Genomic DNA, 12,280 nt, shown 5'->3' on the forward strand with positions numbered 1-12,280 from the left:
AATATGAATATACTGTGATTAGACTACAAATGTTTAGGTTGTTTTCTCTTTTTTTTTCTTTTGGTTTGATTTGTGCATTTTTTTTTTTTTTTGTGTGTGTGTGCTCATCATAACTTGTTACTGTACATTTATGTAAATCCATCCTCTTTAAGGTACCACTGCAAAACTACATCTAATCAGCCAATCACATACATACATAAATAACCCCCACCCAAAAAAACTGGTATACCAGTTCACCTGTTCATTAAAGCAAAAATCTAATCAGCCAATTACTTGGCAGCATTTTGGCATTATCAAGACGATCTGCTGAAGTTCAAACTGAGCATCAGAATGGGGAAGAAAGGTGATTTCGGTGACTTTGAATGTGGCATGGTTGTTGGTGCCAGACGGGCACTTTTTCAGAAGCTGCTGATCTACTGGTATCACACACAGCCATCTCTTACAGAGAATGGTCTGAAAAAGAGAAAATATCCAGCAAGCGGCAATTCTGTGGGCAAAATGCTTTGTTCATGCCAGAGGTCAGAGGTGAAAAGCCAGACTGATTTGAGCCACACACCTGAGGTATACAGAAGAGCATCTATCGACGCTAGGGATGTAACGATATCATAATCTCATGATAAAATATTATCTCAACATAAAGTCCACATTACAGAATTTACTGGCTATTAAAAAAAAAAAAAGAGAATTGAATACTTGGAAAAAAATTTACATTTTAAAAATTTTATTATTCTATCAAATGCACTGTGAGATTATAATAATATGAATGAATAAATGAACTATGATAATATGACTAAATATGACAATATGGCTAAAAAAATTAAAATGAATATTTCATAGGTATATTATTTTTGCTTTACACTACAGTAGGGAATTATAATATTTCTTTTCTGATTTCTACACTTGAAAGAGATTATGTTGAATTTGGACTGCAAAAACATTACCAATTTAAACCGCTAGTCTCCAATTCATAATGCATTTTTAAGCTTTTATTTTGATTGAAAACTCACTACAGATCTACTAAAATGCTGTAATCATCTGCCCATTAAAATGTTGGGAATTATGCAAATGTGAAATAAAGCATAACCAGTGGCTGTTGCGTTCCCAAACGTGCGCTAAATTCACTAAACATGCAATAAACAAGTTTACTGTATTCACTGTGAACTGAGCCATTCTGAGGTATGGATCATGAGCTGATTGCCTAAACGAAGTGTGCACTTCACTTTGAAACGTGCAGGGAAAAAAGACTTGATGAGATTAAGTCATATTGTGCTTTTCAGGGCTCGCAAAATCGCTAGCCCGACTTCCCGGGGCTATTGTGTTTTCCAGTCGGGCTACCAAAATGTTTCACTGGCCTGCCCGACAGGCTATCGTAAAGTAGAGGGCTCCTGTATGTCCTTAAAAACTCCTTAAAAATTTGATACAACTTAGTTGTATCAAATTTAAGGCCATAAAAAGTTTTAAATATGTTAAATAGTATAAGTAACGTCTTAATTATAATATAAAAGGTCTTACAGTTGGGAACGGAAAGAGGAGAATCGCGATAGGGCTGGATTAAACTACAGAAGGCAATGATGTCATTGAAGAAATACACTGGACATTTCAAAGACAAAATGTGGCACGGATGTCTGTATATGAATGTATGTGAAGGGAACCGACTGTCCTCAGAAACGTGTCGTTGGCATTTTAAATTTTATTTCATGCCTGATAAAACTGCGTTAATGCTGCTTTGTGTAGAGCTGTTACTATGGAAACCGTAATATTTCAGCGCTCCTAAAGCGCCACCTCGTGACAGAGAATCAATTTTTCATTTCCAATAGAGCTTGGCCAACTACGTCACTGCGCGTAGAATTATGGGTAGTTGCCGCCATGTTTTATGTAACGTCGTCAGCCGTCAGTATTACAACATGCAGTATTATACTATTAAAAAGAAAGAAAAAACAATGCACAGACCCAAGGAAAAGCTAAATCTTCCATACCGAGAAAAGCTTAATGAAGTGTCAAAGCTGAGGTATTTGGAAAAACTAAAAATAATCAACGGCTCGATCCTTACGAGCATATAGAGTGGTGGACGATCTAAATGAGTTACCGCCTTACCGCACGTAACATTCCCAGGTGGTGTTTTCCTACTTTTTAGTGTTATTTGCCGTTTTACCTACTTCATTGTTACCTGTGTTCTTGAGACTTAAAGTTTACAGCACTGTTACATCTTACACCTGTTGTGTTTGCACTATAGTAGTAACGTTAGTGGAACTGAACTTTTCAATTTAGTTGATTCTTATGTTACTGTGAACTGTGCACATTTACCTCAGTGTGTTATCCACAAATAAAGGGATATAGAAATGTTCGTGTTTTTTTTTTTCAATTTATTGCTGCAACGTGGTATGCAATTTGCAAAACAGATAATGCATGTTTAATGCTGCGTTCCAGGCAGATTTTAAAGCCCGTAAATCACGACTTCAAACCACCAGTTACGCGTTCCAGGCAAGTCGTGCCAAACTGTCTGAGCGCATTTATTATTACTAATTTGAATGCAACGTTATATTGTCCTAAAGTCTATTTTTCCACCATGTACCACTTGCATAAACAACGCACCGTATATCAGAGCTCGGAACTGGGAGTACGTTGATCTAACGTTAGTACGTACATATAAATACATGCAATACATGAACATATTTACACAGAAAAGTTTATGTTGGATGACATTCCTTGAGAGCAACTGATTTGACAGCATTAATTTCTTAATTCATGGTTTCATAACAACGCTGGGGCACATATTAGTCAACTAATGCTTTTCCGTCTAACTGCTTGTACCCACGCCATGCAACGCCGTTTTGTTAACTCGGACACTTGGGATCCACGGTGATTGTCCAAGCTGGAAAGCTGGAAAATCAAACATTTGACAGTCGGCGTACATGCTGGTAATCGGTGAGATTGTGGCAATTAACAACACAACAATATTTCACCAAAAATGATTATTTATGCAGAATAAAGTAGACTAAAACTTCACGATCACAATCAAACACAGTGTTCACCGCAGCTCCGTTACCTAAATTCCCAACATGCATTGCGTTGCTGACGTCACGTTCCCAGACTCTATACATTTTTTTTCAGCTGTTTGTGGTCAAATTATTGCAATTATCGACCCATGCAGCAAACACAGAGTTGTAAATGTAAAAAGTTAAGGTGCCTTCTAAAAATCTAAACAAGTACAGTAATATTTATGTTTTAAATAAATATAATAAATGATATACTTGATTTATCACTTTTAGGCTAATGGTATAAAGGATGAAATGCCATAGTGTAAGATATTTTGTTTTTGTGTGAAACTGTATCTGAATTTTAAATCATGCCATTTTATGGCTTAATATTCTACTTTACATTGTCCAATCCCATTATTGTTTATTTTACTTGTGCAGATCTTAAAAAGGGTCATGAATTGCTTTAAATTAATATTTAAAAATTCAGCAGATACACTAAATGAAATAAATATAATGAAATAAATTACTTCCTTGATATTTGTTTATATTTGTGTATTAAAAACATTTTTGATTAGACTACTATCTGAATTTCTATATTTAAAAAAAAAAAGGTCTTTTTTTTATTTGGGCTAGTTAAATTAATTTTCGGGCTACCAAAATCTGAAGAGTACCTGCCCGAAGGGCTACCAGAGATTTTGAAATTTTGTGAGCCCTGCCTTTGGTTTAAGTTTGTTTGACAGATACTGTGAGAAAGCATAATGGCCCAAAACACAACTTTAAATACCTTTTGTGTTAGAATAAGAAGTTTAAATGTATTTTAAAAACTACACTTTTTGCCCTTTTGTTTCACACATCATGTGACTGCGATGATATTGAGACAATTTTGCTATCATGATACTGCGGTATTGATAACACTTTTACATCCCTACTCAATAAACAACATGTCAAACCATGAAGTAGATGGGCTACAGCAGCAGAAAACCATACTGGGTGCCACTTCTGCCAGCTAAGAACAGGGAACAGTTTGCATGGGCTCAACAAAATTGTTTGCCTGGTCTGGTGAGTGTTGACACACTTGTCACACTTTGGGCCTCTTAGTACCAACTGAGCATTGTTTTTACACAGACTACCTGAGATTTGTTGTTGACCACAACATACCATAACACGCAAAAGCTCAAATTAGCTCAAACTAGTTTCATGAACATGACACTGAGTTCACTATACTCAAGTGGCCTCCACAGTCACCAGACCTCAATCCCATTGAGCACCTTTGGGATGTGGTGAAATATGAGATTCACATCCTGGATGTGCAGCTGACAGATTTGACACACTTGCATAATGCTATGATGTCAGTATGAACCAAAAGCTCTGAGGAATGTTGTCAGCACCTTGTTTAATCTATGCCACAAAGCAAGATGGTACTAGCAAGGTGTGCCTAATAAAGGGTTGGTGAGTGTAAATTAGTTAAATTATTTATTTGTTGGATAATTATGATGATCCCAAATCATACTTTGAAATAACATATATTTAATGTTTGATATTTAAAGGGGTCCTATTATGCTCTTTTACAAAGTCTTTATTTTGTTTTGGGGGTGCACATGAACATGCTCTCATGCATTATTTTTCACATAATTTACATTAGTACAATAGCTGTCTCCCTGGCACAAATAGCTCAATTAGTTCCGGGTTTGATGAAAGCCCGCCTTCTAAAAAACGAAATGTGTTGTGATTGGATAGCAGTCCCACTGTGTTGCGATTGGTGTACAGCTTAGATTGCGTTTCAGTCCTGTCACACCCCTTTCCAAAGCAGCAAGTTCCGTGTACAACTGTTAGCGCAAGCTAGATTAAAGTGATTCTTGCATTTTAAATATGGTTGTTTTCCTTACACAAACACTTTGGTTCGCTACAGCAGGCTTTTATTGACTGCCCCGGAGCCATGTGAGGCACTTTTTATTATGGATCGAAGCACTTTATTAGACTTGTTTTGGACTAAGAGAGAGAGAAACACCAGTCTATGCCGCTTGGGAGTGCCAGGATAATTTTTAATATAACTCTGTTTGCATTCGTCTGAAAGAAGGAAGTCATATACACCTAGGATGCATGGAGGGTGAGTAAATAATACACTACAGTAATTTACATGATATTATTATTATTGTGCTAATTTATTTAATTATTTACATGCCTGAAACCTGCTCCAGCAAATGGCCACACACTGCACACGTCTACAACGAGGCTACGACATGGCAACCGATGATCGTCAAGCTAGTCAATGCTTGTGTTTACATCAGCTACCGCTCCACATGTGTTTTGACCCTCTATACCGTACACGTCTACGGTGCGGTTCCGATACGGCGACTGGAGCAGAATGCACCCACTTTAGTCAATGCTTGTGTTTATACCAGCCGCCCTGTGGCTCGCTGAAGCATTCCAGATCCCAGGATGTCCATGCTACATTGCTAAATTTAGGCTAATCCCTCACATCGTCACTCCCCATTCACCAACTATTCGAATTTCCGTAGGCAGGATTTATTTGAATGATATTCTAATGGATTCGTTGTGACATCATAACATCCGGAAAACAAACGCTGTAGTCCAAAGGAGCCGTTCGTTGTAGTTCTTGAAAAGGGATTTTTAAAAAAACTAAATATCTCCCTTTGGAGTGGACTTTGAGATTTGTAACTTTGTAGATGTTTTACATGTCCAAACATACGCACCACACACTGACTAAAATTTAAAAAGTGAAAAAGCGTATTAGGTCCCCTTTTAGTTTATTCATACTTTTGAATTCAAGTATGAAAGAATTCAAGAAAAAAACGCACTGGTTATCAAGAGAAACATCTAGCAGAACTGATGTTTGTCAGTGGTGTTAAATGGAGATGATTCAGTGGCTACCTTGAGTCCTGCTGGTGAAGACATTAGCGCAAATACACGTCAGATGGTGATTCAACAACCTCCTCAGAAATAGCTACTCCACAGATTGGTCCTCTAAAGGTCTCCTCATCTACGGTACTCATTTTCTGTCATTCTGTCAGCACTCAAATTAGATCCACAATCTCATAAAGCTATCATCTGCGGAAATGCCAGATGTCATGCTAGAGGTTAAAGCTATGAGAGTCATGTAAGCTACAGTTGCCTCGCCAGTGCATTAAAGAGACAGACAGACAGACAAAGTCAGACATGTTTATCGCTCTCTTCTTAATCCATAAAATGCTCATTTAGGATGTTTATAAATGGATTGCATCACAAATTCTTTCAAAATTAAAGTAGTAGTTCACCCAGAAATTAACTTTTTGTCTTTGCATAATAATTTTTTGTAGTGTGGAGTGTTTGTGATGGATGACCAGGATAGAGGGTGAGGTTAGTGAATAGAGAGATATCAGGAAGTAAATGCCACACTGCTGTTGCCAAGGCTGAGATATCGGTAGGGGTTGGCGTTTAAATACTTGTGTGACATACATCCTGCAGTGGTGTTTAGCCAAACAGCTGTGTGCTTGTCTGTGTGCGTCTGATTATCACTGCCACCCAGTTGAGCCAGACGTATTTGCAGATGGGAAGTCTATCCGTGAGGAACATAATCAGGATTCAGGCATTCATTGCGAGAAAAGAAGGTCACAAGGTTTGGCCTTGAGGTTCAGCCTGAGCGTTGTCCGTGACCGATCCCAGACTGCTCCAACCAGATGCAACTCGCAGCAGGATGAACTGAAGCCATTGCCTAATAGAAATAAGCAAAGTTTTTTTTTTGATTATTCTGACTCACTTGGGTTGCACTTGAGTTGCTTTATGGTAATGTTGAGAAATAAGTTTTACAAGTAAAACAACTAGATCAGTAAAAATCTAGTTGTTTACTGAAAGGATCAAGAATCAGTCAGATATGCCGATTTGAGTAAGTGCTTTTGGAATGTTTTAAGGTTTATCTCTGCAGCTTTGATGTGCTCTTTATTTGAGAGGCTTATGAAGAGCTCATAGTGTGACTGAAGACTGAAGCTTTAGTCATCATCATCCCCAATTCAAAAGAGGAACATATAAAAACTGCTGATGATGACACTGGGGAAATCAAGAGTTCAAGACTGACATTTAATTTTGACACCGGCTAAATGCAATAAGAACATTTCTAGGTTTTCATCAGCTGTTTTGTTTGCCAGTTTTGTTGTACTTTTTTTTTGTCACTGAGCAAATTACTGCTTTTAAACTAAAGATAGTGTTTCACAGTAAGGTTTAAAAATGAATTTAAATGGAAAATAAACAGCGTATTGTCATTATACAGTGAACCTTCAGAACCTCAGGCTGGGCAGAAGGTTTACCTTCTTACAATACAATGACACACAGCAAGAGCGGCTTATGAACAACTCTGTGAATGTCCTTGAGTGGCCCAGCCGGAGCTTGAACCCAATCAAACATTTCAATTGTTTGCCAGATCCTATCCAAGCTGACAGAGCTTGAGAGGTGAAGAGATGAGACGAAGAATGGCAGATAATTGCCAAATGTTGATGTGCAAATCCTGCATCATACCCCAAAAGACTTGAGGCTGTAAAGGTGCTTCAGCTAAGTACTGAGTTAAGAGTATGAATACTTATTCAATGTACTTAATTCCGTTTTTTTATAAAATTATAAAGTTGTGACAATTCTGTTTTTGCTTTGTCATTGTGCTGCATGGAGTGTAGATTGATGTGGAAAAAAGTAATTTAAAACAGTTTAACATAAAGTAGCAACATAACAAAATAGGGAAAAAATGAATACTTTCGCAAGGCACTGTATGTTTAATGCACCAATAGTTGACCACAATTCTACAGTGGGGTCTTTGAAGTTGGTGATTCAGTATTAGTGGTTAAAAAATATTTTTTATGGAGTTCTAGCAGATCAAAACTATCAGGTTTGGTGGTCTTATATCAAATCAAATCAATCTCTCGAATTGATTGATTGATTGATTGATTGATTGTATGTATTTATTGTTTTACCTAAATGTAATTATTTTTAAATGTTTAAATGTTATTATTTGATGTAAATTCTTAATAATGATAATAATTATAATAATAACAAAAACAATTGCAATTTGGTGCTATCTTTGATTTTGTAATATAGGCTATTTTACAGTAACCTGGAACCAGATCAAATAAATCAAATACAAAACAAATTGTGAGCATGTAAATCCTAATCGCATCGAAGCATTCTGAATTAAAGAATCTGTATAATCACTTGGTCTAATGGGATCCCAGTTAACCCACATGACCACATGGCCTGGTTTTTCCAGCAAAGACTGGAAATTCCATACTATATCTATTGTACATGTTGCTAATTTTGTATAAGTTGAGCAGTGTGCCTCACTGCTCAATGATGTATGTATATTTCAGCTTTGATGAATATTAAAATCCAAGAAATTCTGTAAAAAATCTGTCAATAAATGATTTAACAGTATTGTTTTTCCCTCTCTGCCTATATAGTGTTGCTAGATAGCTTGTTAGCGTTATGTTTGGTTGGACGATGCAGTTAAATCATCTTCAGGCTTGGTAATGCTTTGGGCGTAAACAGTGTCCGCTAGCATCAGCGTGGCTCTCAGTATGAAGGAGTAGTAGGAGGAGGATGCTGTTCAGCCCGAGGCACGTCTGTGTCAGCCTCATGCTGGATTTAGCATCTGGGTGGAGACGCTAGTGGTGACTGTTGTCGCTTGCCTTGAGGCTTCACCACAGAAGCCAGAAGCGCCAACTTCCTCTTGAAGTGAGCACAGCCTACTTTAGCAAGCTCCCATAGAGGGTCATTCATCTGGCCCCTATAGACTCGACATGCTTGCTGCTCTAGCTTTCTAGGAGAGAAGCTAATGAAGCTGTATACTAATCTAAATGTTTTTTTGTAATCATAAATCTGAGTAATGATATTTTTATATCACAAATATGCCCGATAATCCAATTTTTGTTTATTTTTCAATGGTCATCTCCTATTTTGTTCGTTTGTTTGTATACAGTATGCGTGTGCGTGCAATTTTTTGAGGAAATCTAGGTCACACTAGCTATAGCAGCAGTAAGGTTATATTTTGCAATATACAGTGGTTTAAAAATATTGCTGCTACCACAGGCTGCCCACCAAGGATTGAGAAATCTCATTATAATTGTCTTATTCTGACATTACAGGTTGTCAAATCAGTCAAATCAGTTCTTAACATTACTATTTTTTTCTATATGTCTAGAAATTGCAAACAATCTTGGCATTTAATTTAGCTGATAAAAGCATCACAATAATCCACAACTAATTCACACAGCTTCAGTACATCTATTAACATCTAGTGAAGTAAAAAGTTGTTGAAATAAGTTTCGAGGGGCATTCTGCGGAGAGGATGTGGTTAGTGGTCTTGTAGTATTAGTATGGCCATCTTCTTGGTTACAAGTTCTCTCTCTTGTCTTATTTTTCCCTAATGCATTCAGGATTAGTATTATAAAATGGAAGTTCTGGTCCTAGATGATGATTGGACAGTACATCCATGCTGTACTAACAGCTGTGATGCACCTGTTTCTCTCACTGCTGCGTCACAGATGAAAGAGTCTGGTCTATAACATGGAAAAAGCAATGGATGAAAAAGAGATGAGCTATTTAAGGAGCAATCCCAGAGAATGAATGCTCATTGTGTGTGTTGCTTTAGACAGAAAGAGGCTTTACTGAAAGAAGAAATATTTCCATTATGCATGGAAAATTCTACAGTTGTGTGTCCGGGGCACAAAGAGGATGTTGCGAGTCATGCCTGCTGCGTTTTAAAGCTGTTCTTTTGTCTCTTCCTCCTCTGTTTCTCTCTTGCGCATGCACACAACTGCATCAGGCCTTAACATCTTGGGTTGGAATGCAAGTGATTCTTCATAAAATCCAAACTGCTGTGTACGCCCATAATGCACACAGCCCAGAGGATTTGGCAGTAGCTTGGGCTTTAAAAGGTTTTTCTTGAGTTCTTTTGAAATGGTTATTAGTTTGCAAAAGTAGTGGAAAATAAGGGATTCACTGTCTCAGTTCTTAGAAGCTAAATACATTGTTTTCTTTCTTTGTCACATTCACATTTTTCTGTCAAGGGGAGGATGTGAAATATGTATAGGGACATTTGCTGTGGGTGGAGTGGGGCAGGCTTTGAAGCACACTTGGTGGACTTCCAAGGTAGGGCCCTACGATTTCAGAGATGTGGAAAACACGGATGGACTTGTGGAACCCAGTCATAAAAATGGAATTTACTGTATAACGTGGATTGTCACGGAATTTGGCAAATTATGTATGAAAATATATTTAATATTTTAATAATATTTAATATTTATTTAAATGTCCAATATAGGTTGGGTTGCATTGTGGTTGTGTGTATTGTGTGTAATACTATGTTGTTGGGCTTGGGTTGGTTTTTGCATTTATTTCTGGCTTGGGAAGGAAATGCCTGCTCTGCGTTGACAGGATAAGAGTGTTAGCAGGAAACATGTGGCAGCCTTCACCAGTGAACTTTGACTTTGACCTCCTACAGCCTAAACTCTGTGGTCAACTAAACATTCAGTGGTCAAGAAATGTCATCTGGCTTTGTTTTGGCCTGTTTTATCCTTATCTGTAAAAACCATACATTGAAATATCATGAAATATAATATATTTTTAGAAGTAGCAAGACTATATATTACATAATACAATATAATACTTTATATAATATGCAAATGTAAATTTGCCATAACAACAGTATAGTGGATATTGGTGAGTCATTAATTAATTAATTAATTAATTAACAACTTCTTGAGAAACCAAATTGGTCTTATTAGACCTGCCGTTTTGATTCTCACGGCCGATGACTGACAGCCCTGCATTACCACCATAGTTTCCGCCCTCAGTGAGTTGTGTTTGGTTGTACGCTGTCATCCATTTTCTCCATGCTCGAGCATCTGTAACGTCAACAATGTCTCGTAAGCAATCCCGGTGTTCTGTGTTTGGATGTAAGACTAAACATAAGAGTCTTACATTTTCTCCCAACGTCTTAGCCACTGAGGACCCAGTGGATTACTTTTATTTTAGAAGATAATGTGCCTCAAAATCATGTTGCTGTAGTGCTTAGCTAGCGTTTTAAACATATTTACAAATTCATAAATTTTTCATCAAATAACCATTCTGTGATGTCCTGGTCCATTCTCATGGGCTTTTCTTTTGCTGGAGTCCAGGGGCGTTGCTAGGCTTGGGCGAGATAAGGAGGCTTAGCCCCATTTAAAAAAAACAAACAAAAAAAAAACATTTATTTCATACTAAGTAAAATTCAAATCATTAACATATTTATTGACATCACTTACTGATATGAAATTATAATTTAGCTTCATTTGGAGTATTTTGTTATTGCACAATGGACATTTCTTAATATTATGTCTAATATGTGTTTTAATATCACTATTAATAAAGATTGTATGATCTCTGAATAATATCGGTCTTTAAATGCAAGATATTTAAAGTGTACCTGAAGTATACTTGCAATAGTTTGACTTTTAACACAATTAAATATACAGTAGCTATATCTTTAGTTGGACTTCAGCACTACTTATTAAATTAAATTAAATGTAAGCACAAAATTAGTTGTTTCGATTTAGTACACTTTCGTTATACCAGTTTAGTATACCAAAAGTACAAGTGCAGGGTTTTTTTTACTAAGCACATAAATATGTAAATGTATTTGTAGAATACTTAGCACAAAATAAATGTATATGTTCTGGATGCTGAACTTTTTTTTTTTTTTTTTTTTGTACAAATTTATTTTTCATCAATCATTTGTTGCCACCTGCTTGGCGTAATATTGTAATTGATACAATCTTTATTTGAATTGTTGTCACTTTTCAAAAAGGAGATTTATTCTATTTTGTTCTCTACTGTAGACAACAGTGTTTATATCCAAACTATAAACTTTTATTCTAGTACTTCTGTGATTATTTGAATGTTTGTAACACAAAAACAGCGATACAAAAGCCTATGTAAAGATGTTTCATACACATTAAACTGTTCTCTTTGGGCAGCACGAACGCAGATTTGAATGTCACATTGTGATTTAAAGCTTTAATAGGCATATCTGAATCCTGTCATTTAGGAACAAGATTGCATGGGTGATTGAATCTGTTCGTGATCTGGCTATTTATTTAAATATCGAAAAACATCAAATGAGGGCTGACGACGAGGCAGTAATATGCAGCTTATTTGCATTTAAAGTCATACACACCAAAACAGCTCTTTTTTTTTTTTTTTTAGACAAGCCGTAAAACTGTAATTTTCCACATGTTATAATAAATCTGTGGGGTATTTTGAGCTGAAACTTCACAGACACATTC

At 36.5% G+C, this 12,280-nt stretch overlaps 1 protein-coding gene across 1 annotated transcript in view; it reads left to right on the top strand.

Annotated features, from left to right (window-relative positions):
- The first annotated feature begins 330 nt into the window (after positions 1–330).
- asap1b (ArfGAP with SH3 domain, ankyrin repeat and PH domain 1b) overlaps positions 331–12,280 on the top strand; it is a 54,604-nt gene continuing 42,654 nt past the window's right edge. Inside the window, exon 1 of the mRNA XM_073830541.1 lies at positions 331–451. Within this exon, the coding sequence (XP_073686642.1) occupies positions 331–451 (121 nt within the window). The remainder of the gene's footprint in view (positions 452–12,280) is intronic.

The sequence above is a fragment of the Garra rufa genome, chromosome 24, assembly GCF_049309525.1.
Source record: "Garra rufa chromosome 24, GarRuf1.0, whole genome shotgun sequence".
In the NCBI taxonomy this organism is placed as follows: Eukaryota; Metazoa; Chordata; class Actinopteri; order Cypriniformes; family Cyprinidae; genus Garra; species Garra rufa.